This window comes from Eufriesea mexicana, unplaced genomic scaffold, assembly GCF_001483705.2.
Source record: "Eufriesea mexicana isolate 0111107269 unplaced genomic scaffold, ASM148370v2 scaffold124, whole genome shotgun sequence".
In the NCBI taxonomy this organism is placed as follows: Eukaryota; Metazoa; Arthropoda; class Insecta; order Hymenoptera; family Apidae; genus Eufriesea; species Eufriesea mexicana.
Genome location: NW_016908357.1, coordinates 1,831,593 through 1,848,735, shown reverse-complemented (window position 1 = coordinate 1,848,735; position 17,143 = coordinate 1,831,593). Strand labels below are relative to the sequence as shown.

The following is a 17,143-nucleotide window of genomic DNA, read 5'->3' as shown; positions in this document are numbered from 1 at the left end:
GTGTAGGGATTCGTCTTCAGGAACCTGCAAACGAGCGTTGGAATGAACGTGGACGTTGAGAAAAATTGGTAGATTTATAAATCTACGAAGTTTCTTACGAAATACAGAGCCGTCCACACGACGCACGGTGGACGTGCTCCAAAAATATCCCGTGATAAACACCGGGCAAAGTAGGAACGCGCATCCACCAAAATGTACACCCGACCGGTTATCAGCGTCTCTTATCCTAATTCGCCTCTATTTTCCCTGCACTCGAGGCGCCGTTCCTTCGCGATAAAGCCGAGGAATCCCTACCGATTCCATGGACGACGCGTTATCCTCGTGACAAGGCAACGTCGTTACGAGCAGATAGAAACGTGGCCGCATTAAGGTCCGGACCGTGTGAAACACGAAGAAATCGGGAAAGGAACGCCGATCCCCTTCCTCTTGGGCCGTCGCGACGCTCGAAATACACGCTCGGAGGCGAGATAAAGAAGGAAGAAAGGAAGCAACACGTCCGTGAAGGTGTATACGCGAGTGGAAGGCCAGGACATTGCCGAACTCGAAAACGCACTTAACCGTTCGGGGGCCGAAGATTAGAGGGTAAAACCCAGAGTGGGTCTTTCGGCCTTCGCTATCTGCTGGCGTGGAGTCCGAGAGAAAGAGGAGGCTTGATAAGAAGGCAGTTGGGCGGCTTTTAGTGAGCCGCGACAAACCGGCCAGACGGAACACGGTGAAATCGGCCAATTCAGAAAAGGAAGAGGGCAACTCAGGTAGATAATAAAAAGTGCCATCGGAGAGGAAATGCTGTCAGTTCGCGTTGCCGAGTGGACGGTTAAATATGTAGCGGTTACACGTGAATCCTTTTATTTTCCATTCGACGGAATACTCGGAAGGGAAGAACGCTGGATTATTCGTACATATATTATTCGTACGGATAGATCGCTTCGTACGATCGGAGTACGACGTTCCTGTTACATACGTAGATACTAGCCTTTTTACGAATCGATTGTTTATCGACGAGTATCGACAGCGGGACGAGACACGTCGCACGTGGCCGGCTTATCGGATCGGCAATGAGAGAACTCCTTGTACGCGGTATTAATATCGGTAATATTTCAAGTCCGAACTGTCCGACTAAGCCGATAATCTCGGTTAACACGCGCGGTACGCCGATTTTCGACGCGTGAGTACTCAATTGACCGTAGCATCGGCGACTATCGAGAGACAGTTGCAGTTTGTAACGTCGTGGACGGTGATTGTTAACGGGTCGGCGAGTTAATATTAGCACAAGGTTTTTCATCGTGCCGTGCTTTCCAATGGGAGACTTTTCAAAGCGCGTGCAAACGGCAGTTTGCAACCCGAGGAAACGCGTCGGCTAATAAAGGTAGCTCGCCTTCGACGAGCCCGTTCTTTCCTTCGTATCGGATTTTCCTGGCACGCCTATCGTTTCGTCATACCGACGAATCGAAACTTTTGCTTCGATCGCGAATTTGAAACGCCGTGTCGCGCGGCTCGATTCGCTGGAGAAGCCTGGCAGGATGGTATGCCAACGGACAATGCCAAGCAATTACAATTACGAACTTACATATGGAATGTTGTTCCCTTAACAAAGAGTCGAACAAATTCTTGGCAACGCGTCAAGGAATGTGGCAAAAATACAAGAATATTTCTCGATCGCATCGAAATGGGGAAAAGGGAGGGGGAAAGAATAAGGTGGATGCAACATGGCCGGGAAATAAGGAGCGGGACGCGCGATTAAGCATCGCTTATTCGTAAACAGGCGCGAAAGAAGAAGGAAAGAAGAAAGGAAGACGAAAGGAGAAAAATGAAGAATATTTCTGGCAATACGTCAAACGTTCGTTTCGCGATAACCTGTGTACGCGAACGTGCTCGGCGTCGTAAAATACACGTTTTATCGATGGATCTTGCCAGCGGTGACTGCCTCCGCGGCGAAACTAAAGTCGATAAAAAAAAAATCGTTACGCGAGATCCGACACCTTCCTCGCGGTACACGCGATTTACCGGCGTGAAACTTTACGGTAGGCGAGGTAATAAAAATTTGCAGACCTTGTAATAACGTAGCAGGCTGCTAGGACCGATATCAGGGCAGCGATCGCCAAGACCAGTGCCGCGACGTGCAGCGGCTTAACGCGATTCTGAAGGAATTGATCCGACGATTCCCGACCTCCGGCAATCGGCCCTGGATCGGGCTGAATCGATCCCATTATGCCTCGGCTCGACGACATCCCATTAAAGGAACCTTTATACGCAACACAAGAGACACACGCAGGTATCGGAAAATTCATTCCTCGTGCTACTTTTATCGAGGATCGTGGCGTCTTCGAGCGTCTCGACGTTCAGCTACACGATTACATGCATATATACATGCGAAACCTTGACAGTGGTTGCGAGTCGTTAGCAAGTGAACTCGAAGATATTCGTAACATCGTTCGAACGATCGAGCATTCGAATTGGCGCCATGCCCTACGAATATCGTGGCAAAAATCGTGTTGTTCCTCGTGAGAAGACGAGAAAAGGTAGCAATGGGTTCTTTACCGGGATAGTCGAAAGTGGGCTCGACGGGATCGGTGCTCCCCTTGTCGTGTATCCACGTGGACGACACGTTTACTCGGCGATCGGCGTTACAGTAGTCGTGGCTGTCGCAACACTTCAATCTGGGCCAGGGCATACGGATCCAGGCAGCCGACGATCGGTCCACGTTGTCGCTCGACTTCGACCTCGTGACCCAGGACTTTGTCTCGCACAACAATGGCGTGGCACCCCTGGAGCAGTGGCAACGTACGACGTTCCGATAAAATGGGCTCTGCTCGATAAAGTTCCGTGACCCCGTCGTGATAGTCGGGATTTAAATAACCATTTTGCACGATTTACGTCGCGAGATTTCAATATTCCGCGCGTATATCGTGCTTGTTACGCCTCGGAAAGGATCGATCGCCTCGTGGCCTGTCGAGGATATCACGCAGAAATTCGAACTCCAATCCGAAGTTTACGAATTACGTTATCTTCGACAAGAGTTAATTTCTTTTTCCTTTTCTTCCTTTCTTTTTTTTTTTTTTTTTTTTTTTTTTTTTTTTTTTTTTTTTTTTTTTTTTTTTTTCTCTCGCAGATATATGACAGCAACGTCACGATGCTATCCTCTACTAAGATAAACGTTGCAAAATTGAACGGAGGAGTAATAAAAAGCCGTCGGTGATTGGAAGGTTCCGAAGACGAGAGGATTTCGACATCTGGTCGTTTCAGCACGGCTAGAAAGAATTTGCGAAAACTTCTCGTGCCGATTATCTCGTCAAGGTTATCGACTCGCCATAGAGCTGTCGCGAATTTAATAGCCGTACGTCGATCGGGACTTTCGGCAAATTAAATCGTTTTCGAGTCAAACGGGGCTCGTATCGGTGAAATTTATTGCCCAATAAGAGGAAAAGGTTAGAGGTCGTAGCGTTACTTTTTAGCGAGATATTGCCTCTTTCGTGATCGTTGGAACTCGTCTAAAACGCGAAATCTATATCCTTTTTTTAAACGAAACGTTATATTAGCAAATAAAATATGGAAATTTTCTCCTGCTGGAAATTTTTGCATACGTTCAAACCAGTTTCTGTTTTCGAGACTGAACGTGGATAATTTTGAAATAAAAAGTCATACGAACTCCGTGCATCCTCTGGTCGTTGTATTTTCCCCGAATTCTTGGTTCCCGGTCAAGATCAACTCCGTGTAACAGGAATACTTGGTCTCACACGTGTCGGCACCGGCTTCCTTGCAGGCCTTGCTCGTGCACACGCATTTTCTACCTGCGAATATTGACAAATTTCTTGGTATTTAGCGCAAACGGGTTACCGTGACACGCACGCATCTCATAAATCTGCTCGTCTTGCGTATTTCGCGACGCGCGTCCTTTTTTCACGGCTCATTACGGGCATAAGCGTGGATAGGTAGCACGGTAGGGTGTGCACGTATACCGTGGAGTATGTGGTGCACTAGCACGATTGCTTTGCGTTAAAAAGTCGATAGCGACATTCCCGATGCATCGGATCGAACCGACCAACTTACCTTCGATTCGCTCGACTCTGGTCGACAGAAAGATCAGGAATAACAGGATGAAACGTATGCAGATTGGCGTCTCGATACTCGATCGATTGGAATACATGCCGTAGCCTGAACGGAATCGACCACTCCGGGAATCGCGAAAGTCGGGATAACGAAAGGAATCCTTGCAGTTGACGAGAATCACTCGAACGCGGCGACGATTCGCGGACAATTTCATTGACAAGGAAATTGACAATAAAGTAGGTACGTCCTGCTATCTGCACGAGAGCCACTTGAAGCGCACGCAGAAGACAGGTATATATATTATCATCTTGAAAGTCGAGCCTGTATTAAATTCAGATGCGATCTCGATATCGACAACGCGACTAGCGATCAAAGAAACTCGATTTGCACTTGACTACTTATCCACGCGAAATTATTCCAAGCCACTCGACGGATCGAAATGAACAGCGGCAGGGAAATCAGCCTCCCTTGGTTTTCATTTTTCCTCCCTCGACGAGAATCATCGATTACGGCAATTGTCGCTGTGATATAGAAAAGGACGATTATCGAAAGTCTGCGTTGCCAGTTGGAATATCCCGAGTCACTTGGACGTTGAATGGGTTCCAAGGAGGCAACCGTGTCTCCCGGGGAAGTCACTCGTAAGCCAATCGAATCGAACGCAGAATCACGGCGCCGAGTCGCGACTGACAGGGAGACGTCGCGAAAACACGTTGTCTTATCGGCGTAAAGGACTATTTGAAAATGTCCGAAGGAAGCTTCAAGAAGAAACTGTTACCCGCGTGGGCTCCTCTAATTTTAGTACCTCCCACTGAAACAGAAACGTATCCTTCTCTTTCTCTCGCTTCTTTCCGTCTTCTCTGCACCGATACCACCTCACGAATTTACTTCTATATCTATTTTAATTCCGTCATCGGTGACATTACTCCGCTCGCATAGCTTGGTCGTCGCGACAACGGTTTAATCGAGGTCCCTTCGCGAAGATTTCTTTTTCCAAGAAAACCCGGACGTCTTTTATTTCGCGATACGAGAACGGGGTCTCGTAAATAGGGAGAACAGTTGTTCTTTTAGATAGCGTATCGCGCGATATTCGCGCTCGTGAAATTACGCTCGAAATAAGAACAATGGCCGTGAATCAGAGGAAAATCGAAGTGTAATCGCGGATAACGCGTAAAGCCGATGCGCAGCTATCCAAAGGATTAATTGCTTTTGTCTCTTGCATCGAGCATCGCGCAAACGCCATCTTCCATGGCTTTTTACGCTTTTCACATCGCGACGCGGCATCATTTCCGCCAGCCCTCTTCGTGTCCGCAATTTATTCGCACTTGCGCTCCATTTTGCTGTCCTTTCTTTTCGCCTCTTTGCTGCTTTCGGTCTCTTTTAAGCTCGATTTATTGGAACAACATCACAGATTCGCGTACGCGTTTACGCAGCCACGAGACGCGTTTCGCCAACGACTTCCAGATGGAGGAATGTGTCTCTTCTTCGCGTGCAACCAGCCGTGAAACCCCTGCAATCGCAACAGGGAATCGGGACCTTCGTCGATGGTGCTTTTTAACGTAACTGTCGCGATGGTTACGCGATCGATAATCGAAACTTTTACCCGTAATTAATTTGACCGATTTCTCACGTTCATCCGGATGATTCCGTTGGATGATCTTTCGTCGTGTCGTTCCACACGCTCTGAAACTCGGGGTGTCTGGCAGACGAAAGAATTCTGGTGACTTTTTTAGACAAGTTCGTTGCCTCGAAAGGTCCCCTAAATTCGGCCGATTTATGGTAACAATAACGTCTAGATCGCGCACATGTTCGTATCTTTCTTCGATATATTTCCAACCGTCCAGATGCTACCAATCTTTGACGGGATAACATCGTATCACCGCTGGTAAAAATAGTATATTTATTATACGCGTCGGCAACTGGTTTTCCGAAATAAATATTAAAAATTTCCCCGATTATACGTCAAGTTTGTTTATTTACATTTCAAAGTAATTTATTCGCGCGTTGGGTTTGTTTGTTTGTTTGCGTTACAAATTTATTTGTTTACATTCCGAGCCCGTTTATACAATGCTAGAAATTTTCGCAACTCTCGTCGGTGATACACGCGGCGGTACCAAGTCTATTAACGGGTAAACGCGAATAAGGAGCTCGGGATAGAGTCGTGGGAATAAAGATATTCCGTTTACTTCGATACGTTCATCTTTATTTCTTTCGAACGATAAGTACAGCCGCCGAAATAGCTGGATCTCTCGTGGAGGAGCAAATAACGTAGGAAGGGAAAAAGGGGAGAGGAAAAATTGGTGATGTTTGCGCATGATCGAGGGAGAATCGAGGGAGAATCGAGGGAGAATCGAGGGTCGTTTGAACGTCTCAATCGCAATTATTGGTATCCAACGGCAAAGCAGACGAGAGTTTAATTCCCCGGTTGGTTTCCTGTCCATGCAACATTAAGCAGAGCCCCGCTGGTTGCACATTTCTTTATCGTCATCCGTCGAGTGACAGTAAAAGCTGGCCTGGGTTATCGGAATGACACTTCGTTACAGTCGAACGAGGTCGCCGGCAGTCTGCTCCGTTGCTACTTCTTATTGCGCGAACGAATCAAGTGTTCGCTGTAAAAAGATTTACAGGGAGCACAAGGATTTCTTTCACGCGGGTAATTTATTGAGATGTACCGCGGAACGTTCGGAAGATCGCTGGAATAGACCGATTTCAACGAGGTGAGGAGTAGGCAATTTAAATTCCACGGGGTACACGCGCTCTCGTCTCGTTCGGACTGAATCTTCTTCTTACCGTCGATTATCCATTTCCAATTTGCATACCCGGGATCGGCTCTGTCTTTCCAGACGGGATAGTCTTCGATAAAATTTTCACCTGCCCCAACATGGCGGTAGCCTAATTAAACTCTAATTAAATCAGCGGCTCAATCGTGAGAACTGGAGTTTCTCAGGTGTAAATCTTTGGGGTCTACTGTTATTAATGGATGTGTTGAGCAACCGTATTGTAGCGTGGGATTCGTGGAAAATTAAAAAGAAGGCTACGAATGTTATTAAAGGCAACACATCGAAATCGTTTTTATTCGTAGAATTTTTCACCGCTACGACGTCTTATGTTAATCGGACAGTAATTTCCACTCTCATCCTACGCAGCTAATTACAATCACACTTGTGCGAAATGTCAAACGTGTATCTGTTTTTCTGTCGGTGCATATTAATTAATTTCGTTTCTCGCGTGAAGTGTCGCGATCGACATACTCCGCCACGAGCCGTTATCTCGCATTGCACGCGAACACCGGTCCATCCACGTCAACAGAGACACTCTTCTACGATGCTAACATAGCTGTTTCGAATTGACATGATTACAGCCGACCGTTGCACGCGCTATATACAATATGACAGCGAGAAATCGCACGGAATTCTTTTATTTTCCGGAAGCACGATTCGAGAATCGCGCACACGCCTCGCGGGAGATCGGTACGTCGTTCGAATATCTCCCAGAACACGATGGGATAAACATAGATCGAAAGTTTTGACTCGTTTAACCGTTTTATTGCGCTTAGATACGTTTCCCGTTTGCTGGCGCGACTCGATAAACGCAAAAGCTTCTCTCGGCGATGCCTCTCTTCTGCGAAGATCACGGCGATTAATCGCTATCGCGGGATCGATCGCGAAACAGAGAAGCGGTAGAAATGAGTCGCAGGAAAAAGGAAAGCGAGGAGTCGAGTGGATAAGGAGAAAGATGTAAAGAATGAGAAAGAGGAAGCAAGATGGATTAAGGGAGATGCGCGAAAAGATAGAGAGTACACGTCGTCTTGAGTTGCATTCGCTCGATTGTCCTTTTTAATTAGCCCCCGATCTCTTGGTACCCAGTCAGGTACGTCGACCAGGCTGGAACGTGTCTTCTTAATTGTTAATGGGAGTTACGCCCATACGAGACCTCGAGAACGAGTTTCAATCGGGTTGGCTGCATCGCCGTTCAGCCAAATGGAAGCAGAGCTTCGGCTAAGAAACTCTAAATACCCCACCGGTGTTCCGAAACGTTAAAACGAGATCCGATAAACCTAATCGATACCGATCTATCATCTTTACTCCCGCGACATTACCCTGAATTATCGTTTCCTTGTCTACAAAATTCCTCGTGCCGCTTTTCTTTCCTCGTCGTGTCTCGCGTGAAATCGGTGAATCGATGGATCGCTTAATCGAAGGGGTTCGTCGAAAGTTTCCATATTGATTAGGTGCATCGCGCGTGATGATTTAAGAATCGGAGGAGGAGCTAGATCGCGATCTAAGTAGCTTCGATGTCGCATCTGTGATTACGAAGCCGATATTCTTTAGCAAAATCGTTTCTCATTTGTCCAGAATACTGGTCGTGATCAGGGTGTTCGGGCCGCTACCAGTTATTATATCCCGCGGCTAAGTAAAAAGGCGTATTTATCGTGAATGTTCTCCGCGACATAATGACGCGGTCACGATGTTCTTGGTCGATCAAAGCTCTCCATGTGACACGGGTCTTTTAAGAGGTATTACCGTGTAAAATGCCACAGGATGATCTTCCAGCTCTTTGCGCTGGTTGCTTCTCGCCGACATAATCGCTCCGTTGAAATGAAACGACTTCACGCAACGACAGGGGCTGCAATATAAATCAATGCATGGGCAAAATTATTATTGCACGAAATTGCACGAATTATTCTTCATCGCGGACCCAAACTTTAATCGAATCTCGAAAAGATTAAAGCGATTGTCCCCGTTTTATCGACATTGCGAAATTTTTATGTTAAAACTCGTTCTCCTACAACTACACCGGCTATAACCCGTCTCTGTGTAGCTCAATTGCTCCGTACGAAACGTGCGTACGCTAACATCGTCTCTTTACCTTATCGTACGTAATTATGCGGTGCAACCGAGTACCGTACGCGATTGCGTTTTGGCCAGACGTGAAAGTTCGAGTAGGTACATGAAAGCTTCGAGTTTTGCCAAGGAATTCCATACAAGTACGCGCAATTTGTACTTACTGAGGTGATTTACGGCTGGTTGGGAGGCAATCACGAACATTTTTCTGTGCGACGGGAAAAATTCCGACGTCGGAATTATGCTTATCGATATCTCATTCTGGTTGTTTTCCGGGCCACTTCCGCGATCGTTTCGTCGATTACCGTGCGCGCTGTGTCCTAGTGGTACACCTTGAATATTATGTCTGCAATTACTCACTATATAGCTGCTCACCTAGTTTCAAAAAAACAATCAGAAAGTCCCTTGTAGAACATCGACGATCGTGAAAGGAAATTAAGCAGGGACGATGTATCGGATCCTAAGGAGACGATTTATCGATCACAGCGACCACTGTTGCCGAAGAGACAAACAGATACGAAGAGCGCGATTTCTCTGCATTCGTTTTGTTTACGTAAATGTCGAACGATTGCGAGATCAGAGATCGTCGAGGATCACTTACCGAAGATATGATAAAAACAGCGAGCAAAGCAACGCCTAGCCAAAAGTACCAGGCTTCCCAAAAGTGTCGTGGAGGCCGTCTTTGTACCAGCAGGCAGCACTGCGAGTTGCAACAACAATACAAACAATACTTATCCGGTGTACACGCGTACGGTTTGATAATTTCATCGTCTCCCGTCTCGTTTCGTAGATCCGTGTTACATTCGTAGTAGAGGCGAGCCATGTCGCGAATCGAACATGATTCCCTTCCTTCGATCGACCAGTAACTACTACCTCAAACTGTATCCCGAATTTCGGTTCAATTTCATTAAAAAACAATGAGCGAACGAGGCGTCGCACGGATCGATGAAACTACATTGAGTCACGAACGATCTAAAAAAAATCGCGTTATTTTCAGAAAGCGTAGCGCCGCCGGCGCCGCTTAATTTACCACTCCAGACACCTGTTCCCTTTACTTACCCGGTTGGTGACATGCGACAAACATGCGATTCCCTTACGTTCCTTTGCTTTTTTTACTTTTCGTCCCGTTTCAACGCCGAATACTCCTTCAACACGGTCGACATGCTCGAGGGTAACTGTTTTGCCAGTTTGTCCGTTCGGTTTTATCACTCACCGGACTGGACTGAACTGGGCTTGCAATAATCAATAGAACGAGCTTGGCATGTCCTTATTCACGCGCGACTTCTAATCGATACAATAAATAACCGCGTTCGTGATCGTTGAAACGTCGTGTTAAGCAATTAAAGGCGAATTTTTGTCATTTCTCGACAATTCATGCTCAAAAGCGAGGAATTAAGAGGAGAGTTGTAACTTGTAAAATCAAAAAAATTTATTACCTCCTTATCCTACGGAATTATAAATTTGTACAATCGATAATACGTCCGGTTGTATCCAACAGTTTGAACACAGGCAAAATTCTTACGTTACGCTCGCGAAGTAATCGAAGACATTGAGACAATGAAAGGGCAAACTCAATATTGATTGGTATCGTGAGGTGGCGGCGGTGGTGGTGGACCTCTTGGTGGAAAGGGTGGCCGAAATTGTGGAGGTGGAGGTGGTGGTGGTCCACCTTGAGACACAGGAGGAGGAGGTGGATGTCTCCAGGTTGGAGGAGGTCGCGGGGGTGGTGGTTGAAATTGACCAAATTGCGGAGGCGGAGGTGCACCAGCGGATGAAGGAGGCGGTGGTGGTGGAAATTGACCTTGGGGTGGCCCACTGACACCCCAATGCGGAGGCGGTGGCGCCATCATTCTGGGCGTCGTTTGTTGCGATTGAGAAGTTGGAACGGGCATAGGTGGCAATGGAGGTGGCATTCCGGGTGGTAAAGGAGGATGCGTTGCCATTGACATAGGAGGCAAAGGTGGTGGAGGAATACTTGCTGGTGGGAAACCACTCGATGGCGGAGGTGGGACGGGTGGTGGTGGTGGATGACCCATTGGAGGTCCTGGTGTTGAAGGGGGTGGAGGAGGTGGAACAACCATTCCATGGTGCATCACGTGATGCTGAGGATGATGAGCAGCTTGATGAGTTGCCGCACTTGAGTTTGGAATCGGTGGTGGCGCTAAAGGTGGCGCATCGGCAAACAATTGATGAGGTCTATCCGCTTGACTCAGAGGGTTCTGCGCGGCTAATAGACGTTCAGCCGCGCTACCGTGTCTTTCTCCTTTGGCGTCGCGTTTGAAAGCGTACGATACGGAAATCGGTCTGTTGCATAAATACTGGCCATTCATCGCTTCTATACTTGCGTCGGATGCATCGAACGAGGCGAAATTTATGAACGCAAATCCCTTTGAATTTCCTGTCTCGGGATCTCTCATTATCTGAAACGTGCAACAGGCTTTTATATATTCCGCGAATTCGTTGTTTATTAAACGTTGTTCATTATCTGCATATATTACTTTAGGTGTTTGAAGAATTACTCCAAACGCACTGAAGGTATCGTACAACAGTTTCTCGTCTACTTCTGGATCAAGATTTCCTATAAAGATATTAGCTCCGACATCTAAATTTTTCTGATGAGCACTTGCTTTGTTTACTCTTATCGGTTTCCCATACAATTTTATCATATTCATTATTTTGATGGCATAATCTGCATCTTCCTCTCCCATAAATTCTACAAACCCATAGCCCTGGTGCATTTGAGTCACCCTATCTTTTGGCATATGAACATTAACTAAAAGAAACAGTAAAGGAAATTGAATATTTATCAATTTCATATTTAAAATCACAAGATATAATAATGAAATAATACATACCAACTGGTCCGGACTGAACAAATAGTTCCCACATGAGGGATTCTGTAACTTTATCATCCAGCCCACCCACATATATCGTAGCATCTAAAACACGAAATATTTTATTCAAAGTAAAACAAATTGATACAAATATATGTAATATAAAATTCTAGAATTGTTAATGTATAGTATTTATGTACACATAACCTAGTATAACTAACGTTTTTAGTTCAAATATGCTACAAAACGGTAAAAATGTAATTGTAATTAAAATTACAAAAGAAAAAATTAAGACGTTATAAATTTAAAACAACTTAAATAGAAATATACCTTGATTGCGTTCAGCAATAGGACCCGCCGCCATGATTATCATTTACTAGTATTTTGATTTGAACTCGCTCAAGTAGCTTGGCAACACTGGTATTCACGAATATTACCAAACTATATCACTAGGTATATCATCACAAATAGCATTATTAATTATTGCCAACTTCGAATTATTAAATAAATAAATTGTTAGCGTAAGAAAGCATAATGATCATATTTATTTTAACGTATATTGATACAGATGCAAAACAATATTAAAATTTATAACAATGTTTAATAATACTTAGTGTTAGGTTCCTTGATGGAAAATTCGTGCCGATTTTTGGTAGGTGCCGTAAGAACAGGTCTGAATATATCAGAACGATTGAAAACAAATGACATGCGCACACATCGTAAAAGACGCCTCCCTCAGGTTTATTTGGAAAAACATTTGGATACGATTTTTGTCAGTTTTATACGCCTTTGAATATGGAAGAAAACCATGTGTATCTGAGGCACATAATGCTTTTCTTGTACCGGAAAGTCAGAAAACCCCATATTTTTAAGATTTTAAGAAGTACTGGTCCCTTGAGCTTCTTGAGTAGCTAAAATAAATACGTTAATTAAATTTAGTACGGATTTGACATAATAAATACAAATGATTCGTCTACCTTTGTAAGAATATTCTAAAGCAGTTGCTATAGTCCTCATGTCACCTTCGATACTACGTGCCCAATTCTCAGCATCGCCAATTTCTTTTAACGCACTGGAAAAAGCTTCTACCAAACTTAACCATGATTGTGTTTGCTTTGCAAAATTTGTTGCGCTATGTTGCAACTGCTTTGCTTCTGCATCCAGTTTCTTTTGATTAAGATATGCCTGTGCCACTCTACCCAATGAAATATTTGCTTAATAAATAATTAGGTTGTATTTATTTCTTGTCAACTCACCCTACATTTAAATGATCGACCAAGGCTTGTGTCAGATTGCTTGCAGCTTGTACGGCTTCTTTTCTTTTTTGCTCTGTTGAAATAATATTCTACGTAGTAATTTATAATTCTAATTTATTTATAAGAAGGAACATTTAGCAATTTTACCTTGCCTTTCTTTTCTTGCCACTTGCTTACTTTGATGCTCTTTTACGATAGCAGATAACATTTTTGTTAAACAAATACAACAATTTGTATCACCAGAATGTCAGCAGGTTACATTTACAGTAAACTCTGTTAAGTTTCTTTCTTCCTGTAAATTTTGTATGTAATATCACCGAATTCGTTTCTTTCAACTATAATTTGATTCGTTTATAATAATTTTGTGATCGATGATTTTATATTAATATATTTACCGAATATTAAAGTAGATACATTTTCATCTACTAATTTGAATACCAAAGTTGTGTGAATTCTGCTTAAAACAGTGCACTGCTGATCAGTATTTAAATGACATCCCAACAAATTGTATGCATCGATGGTGTTGAGTAATAAGCAATGTTTAAATATGTTAAAACAGAATGTTCTAATAATAAACAACGTGTCATCTGTTCAATCAAGGATTGGACAAAATTGTACAAAAGCAAGAATTGATATTGGCATTCTTTAGTAAAGAATAGTGTTTTCCTATAGATGGCGGTGTGAGCGAGCTTTTTTAAGTTCTAGTATACGGAATAACGAGTATGGCGACTAGTTCTGGTTGATGTAAAGTTTACCTGTTGATAATCGAATTGAATTTGGCTTAAGGGAAATTAGCGAATTATTGTAGTTCTTACGAGGCAAATTGCCTCTAGCAGACTCCTCGTTTAACACAACATTCTGCTCTAATGAGGTGGTCAACACTTTCATACAAAACAAGTGTAACCAAACGATGTACCAGAATCTCAAGAGTACGAAAATTAGGAAAGAAGTGTTGTCATTACTTATACATCTAGCATAAGTTGCTGGACAATGGTTTATAACGTCACAAACAGTTTGTGAAGGACCCGATAGTTAAGGATTCGTCAAAGTTTTCATTCACGTGTACCGAGATAAATAAAAATGTAATGTAATTGCTGTGTTTACCCGCATAATTAGCTCCCTCTATTTTTTCTTTGAAAAAGTGGGTATCAAAAATTTCATATGAGAGAATGGCAATTCGCATTACATTAGAATGTGGGCACGCATCAATGTTACGTATGCGTACCACCCCTCAGGGTTATACTCATGATTGGGAAGTATTTGTGCGAGGTATTGACAATGCTGATATTCACCACTATGTTGAAAAAGGTAAATATATCTTTGAATCGATACCCTGCATTTTTTGATATAATAGTGCATCTGTATCATTCTTTGATGTATTCTGCTTTGTATTCCAGTGGTCTTTCAATTACATGAAACATTCTCAAAACCAAAGAGGGTCTTAAAAGAGCCACCATTTGTGATAAAAGAGTCTGGTTATGCCGGTTTTGAGATTCCAATTCATATTTATTTTAAGAATAAGGATGAAGGTTGCAAAAAGATAGAAATTTTATATGATCTTGACTTACAAACAAGTGGTCCTGCAATTACAAATGTCATGAGGCATACCGAAATAATTACTAACCCTTCAGAAGAATTTAAGAGGAAATTATTGAGGGGTGGTGGTGTAAGTATATTTAATCCTATTTTACATGGGTTCTTAATTTATTACATGTGTTGTAATAAATATGATATGGTTAGGTTGTTGTGACCGGTTCTGAAAATTCAGCCGAGAAGTGTGAACCTAAAGCACTAACTATGGTTGGCAAACCAAAATTGAGTGGAAGTGAGTCGAAAAAGCACAAAAATACAGAGTCAAAAACTTCGAATTCTTTTGCCGAATTATTTGGAACTCCTTTGAAACCTACAAAAGTTTCTCAAGACTCGAAGAAGCCTACACAGCCAGAAAAATCGTCGGCTTCCAAATCGTTAGTTACCACAGAGAAGTCTGATAAGGTGGACAAAACAAAGCTCAAAGATAGTCCTCATAAAGATAACAAGAAAGAGAAGGTAGATGATAAAAAAGATAAAAGGATCAAAGATCAATCTAAAGATAAAAATCGAAGCAAAGAAAAATCAAAAAGGCCTCCTAGTCCTGGAAATAAAAGTCACTCTAGCCCTTCAAATAAAAGGCCTCCATCACCTCCGTCAGTCCCATTAAAGAGACCTCCTAGCCCTTCTCTTCCTCCCGCAAAGAGACTGGCTTCTCCGAAATCGAAGGAAAGGGAATTAAAAAAGATAACCATTGAAAAAGAGAAGGATAAGAGTAAAGAGAAAGACAAAGCCAAGGATAGCTCTAAAAACGTTGTCGATTCTTCTAAGAGCGAAAAGAAGAAGGATAAGAAAAAGCATAAAGAAGATCGGGATAAAGAGCGGAAGGACAAGTATAAAGATGGAGAACGGTCTGCTTCGAAGGAAAGCGTGAAAGTGCCGGAAAAGAAAAGCGACAAACCAGAGAAACCGGAAAAGTCCGACAAAGAGAAGAGCCAAGAGTACAAATCGGCAAAGGACGGAAGGAAGTCGCCGAAACCTCCGAAGGAGAGTGATAAACCAAAGGATGAGAAATTGTTGAAGATAGAAAAATCAGAAAAGACCGAGAAGTCCGATAAAACGAAGGACAGTAAAAGTGAGAAGGAGAGGCAAAAGCATAAGCACAAGAAAAGGGATAAAAAGGATAAGCGGGATAGTAGTAAAGATAGGGACAAAAAAGAAAAACGCGATAGGATAAAATCCTCAACGGAGAAGCAAAATAATGTGCCTAATGTTCCAGTAGCTAATCCCCTTTCGGCTCTATTGGCAGAAATGCCAGAAAGGGATAGTAGCGATTCAGCGCCATCCATAGATGACGAGTCCTTTTCCGAATCAAAATTAGTGCCTACGGTTAAAAAAGAGGTAGAAAATCTAACGGTGTCCACGCCACCCACGGAAATGGCAAAGCCACTTTCGCCTGCAATTCCAATTCCGGATATTAAGAAGGAAAAAGTAGATCGAAATAAAAGGGAGAAACCGAAAGGAAGCAAAGGTGAAGAAAAGGAAACCCGAAAGAGGAAACGAAGAAGCGACAGTAAAGGCGACGATGATCATGTGGTTAAAAGAGAAAAGGACAGGGGTCATTCGGCGTCCCCACCTTTGGAACCCGTTTCTTCGAGTCAGTCGCCGGTCGCGTTGGATCAAGAAACGGTTCACACGAAGGATAAAGAGGATCGAGGCGTGATGGAACAGGTCGCGGAGAAAGGTATCGAGGCAGAAGCGGAACAAGTGGCACCTGATTCGACGAATAGTACTTTGGTTGACTCGGACATGGGAGAACCGCCAGTGTTTTCGGAAGATTATGTGTCACAGTTGAAGGACTTGCAACAAAAGATAATGACTTTGCAAGATAATCAAGAGTTACAAAGAGTTGTTCAGGTGATCGCAGAAACCGGTCAATACGAGATCACGAAGAAGACATTTGACTTTGATCTGTGCGCTCTTGATCGTAGAACGGTGCAGCGTCTACAACAATTCTTTCCATCGTGACCGTCTGTAGCTTAAATCATGACATCCTTTATTACATACTATTATTATATGTATTAAGTCATTAAGTTATTTGAGCTTACAAGAGAGATTCTTTAACATTAATATATATACATATATAAAAACAAGTAATACACAAGGCCCCAGAAGAATTTTCTAGATACTGATCTTCTCGATAAAAAGGGAGGAGTACGCTTTTATCTGGGTGTATGACTCAAATTTTGGTATAGTTCCGTTTTAGTTTATCGATTGGATTATCGATTATACGTGTATGGAAAACTAAATTCTAATTACGAACCACAGCTAAACACGATATTGCTTATAATTTTAGATTCTTCATCATTCACGAGATCAGCTTATTTTCTTATATTTTTACATGTTTCCAGCACTTGTTATTTTTACATTGTTTTATACATAGATAACGTATAGTCTGTGTAAAGTACAGATTCAGAACTGTATATTGTATTGTCGTGTAACATAGAGTATTTACCGTTTCTCTGGGGAACACTGGAATATGGTCTACAGTGCATTTATTCACGTTATAGTAGACACGACATGTACACATATATGTATATATATTTGATTTAAAAAAATATATATATATATATAT

The 17,143-nt window shown here is 43.1% G+C and overlaps 5 protein-coding genes across 5 annotated transcripts in view; 1 reads left to right on the top strand and 4 right to left on the bottom strand.

Annotated features, from left to right (window-relative positions):
• Window positions 1-4,408, bottom strand: part of LOC108555605 (uncharacterized) — a 5,048-nt gene extending 640 nt beyond the window's left edge. Inside the window, exons 1-5 of the mRNA XM_017911372.1 lie at window positions 4,048-4,408; window positions 3,647-3,788; window positions 2,539-2,765; window positions 2,050-2,242; window positions 8-24 (exon numbers count right to left, since the gene is read on the bottom strand). Of these exons, the coding sequence (XP_017766861.1) occupies window positions 8-24; window positions 2,050-2,242; window positions 2,539-2,765; window positions 3,647-3,788; window positions 4,048-4,261 (793 nt within the window). The 5' untranslated portion in view covers window positions 4,262-4,408. The remainder of the gene's footprint in view (window positions 1-7; window positions 25-2,049; window positions 2,243-2,538; window positions 2,766-3,646; window positions 3,789-4,047) is intronic.
• A 3,191-nt stretch (window positions 4,409-7,599) lies between these two features.
• LOC108555504 (uncharacterized) lies at window positions 7,600-9,711 on the bottom strand. The gene is made up of 3 exons (XM_017911164.1): window positions 9,490-9,711; window positions 9,053-9,263; window positions 7,600-8,670 (listed from the first exon to the last, which is right to left on the bottom strand). The coding sequence occupies exons 1-3, from the start codon at window positions 9,709-9,711 to the stop codon at window positions 8,654-8,656; spliced, it is 450 nt and encodes a 149-aa protein (XP_017766653.1). The 3' UTR covers window positions 7,600-8,653.
• Window positions 9,712-10,373: 662 nt separating this feature from the next.
• On the bottom strand, window positions 10,374-12,194 carry Spx (Spliceosomal protein on the X). The gene is made up of 4 exons (XM_017911087.1): window positions 12,053-12,194; window positions 11,744-11,827; window positions 11,387-11,661; window positions 10,374-11,308 (listed from the first exon to the last, which is right to left on the bottom strand). The coding sequence occupies exons 1-4, from the start codon at window positions 12,093-12,095 to the stop codon at window positions 10,460-10,462; spliced, it is 1,251 nt and encodes a 416-aa protein (XP_017766576.1). The 5' UTR covers window positions 12,096-12,194; the 3' UTR covers window positions 10,374-10,459.
• Window positions 12,195-12,248: 54 nt separating this feature from the next.
• Window positions 12,249-13,501, bottom strand: Blos1 (biogenesis of lysosome-related organelles complex 1 subunit 1). Its single transcript, XM_017911088.1, has 5 exons — window positions 13,374-13,501; window positions 13,126-13,270; window positions 12,979-13,051; window positions 12,700-12,917; window positions 12,249-12,633 (listed from the first exon to the last, which is right to left on the bottom strand). The coding sequence occupies exons 2-5, from the start codon at window positions 13,184-13,186 to the stop codon at window positions 12,599-12,601; spliced, it is 387 nt and encodes a 128-aa protein (XP_017766577.1). The 5' UTR covers window positions 13,187-13,270; window positions 13,374-13,501; the 3' UTR covers window positions 12,249-12,598.
• A 592-nt stretch (window positions 13,502-14,093) lies between these two features.
• ear (ENL/AF9-related super elongation complex transcription factor) lies at window positions 14,094-16,593 on the top strand. Its single transcript, XM_017911126.1, has 3 exons — window positions 14,094-14,286; window positions 14,376-14,644; window positions 14,719-16,593. The coding sequence occupies exons 1-3, from the start codon at window positions 14,148-14,150 to the stop codon at window positions 16,534-16,536; spliced, it is 2,226 nt and encodes a 741-aa protein (XP_017766615.1). The 5' UTR covers window positions 14,094-14,147; the 3' UTR covers window positions 16,537-16,593.
• Window positions 16,594-17,143: the final 550 nt, after the last annotated feature.

What these genes read in the sequence shown, in the direction of transcription:
- Spx (XM_017911087.1), bottom strand. Translation starts at nt 12,095, where the DNA reads ATGATAATCATGGCGGCGGGTCCTATTGCTGAACGCAATCAAG. An exon ending in TATTGCTGAACGCAATCAAG is followed by an intron (nt 11,828 to 12,052) that starts GTATATTTCTAT and finishes TTCGTGTTTTAG; the next exon opens with ATGCTACGATATATGTGGGT. An exon ending in TAATTCTTCAAACACCTAAA is followed by an intron (nt 11,309 to 11,386) that starts GTAATATATGCA and finishes TGCACGTTTCAG; the next exon opens with ATAATGAGAGATCCCGAGAC.
- ear (XM_017911126.1), top strand. Translation starts at nt 14,148, where the DNA reads ATGGCAATTCGCATTACATTAGAATGTGGGCACGCATCAATGTTACGT. An exon ending in TCACCACTATGTTGAAAAAG is followed by an intron (nt 14,287 to 14,375) that starts GTAAATATATCT and finishes TTTGTATTCCAG; the next exon opens with TGGTCTTTCAATTACATGAA. An exon ending in AATTATTGAGGGGTGGTGGT is followed by an intron (nt 14,645 to 14,718) that starts GTAAGTATATTT and finishes TGATATGGTTAG; the next exon opens with GTTGTTGTGACCGGTTCTGA.
- Blos1 (XM_017911088.1), bottom strand. Translation starts at nt 13,186, where the DNA reads ATGTTATCTGCTATCGTAAAAGAGCATCAAAGTAAGCAAGTGGCAAGA. An exon ending in GTCGATCATTTAAATGTAGG is followed by an intron (nt 12,918 to 12,978) that starts GTGAGTTGACAA and finishes TTCATTGGGTAG; the next exon opens with AGTGGCACAGGCATATCTTA. An exon ending in TTTAGAATATTCTTACAAAG is followed by an intron (nt 12,634 to 12,699) that starts GTAGACGAATCA and finishes TATTTATTTTAG; the next exon opens with CTACTCAAGAAGCTCAAGGG.
- LOC108555504 (XM_017911164.1), bottom strand. Translation starts at nt 9,711, where the DNA reads ATGGCTCGCCTCTACTACGAATGTAACACGGATCTACGAAACGAGACG. An exon ending in CTGTTTTTATCATATCTTCG is followed by an intron (nt 9,264 to 9,489) that starts GTAAGTGATCCT and finishes TTTTGAAACTAG; the next exon opens with GTGAGCAGCTATATAGTGAG.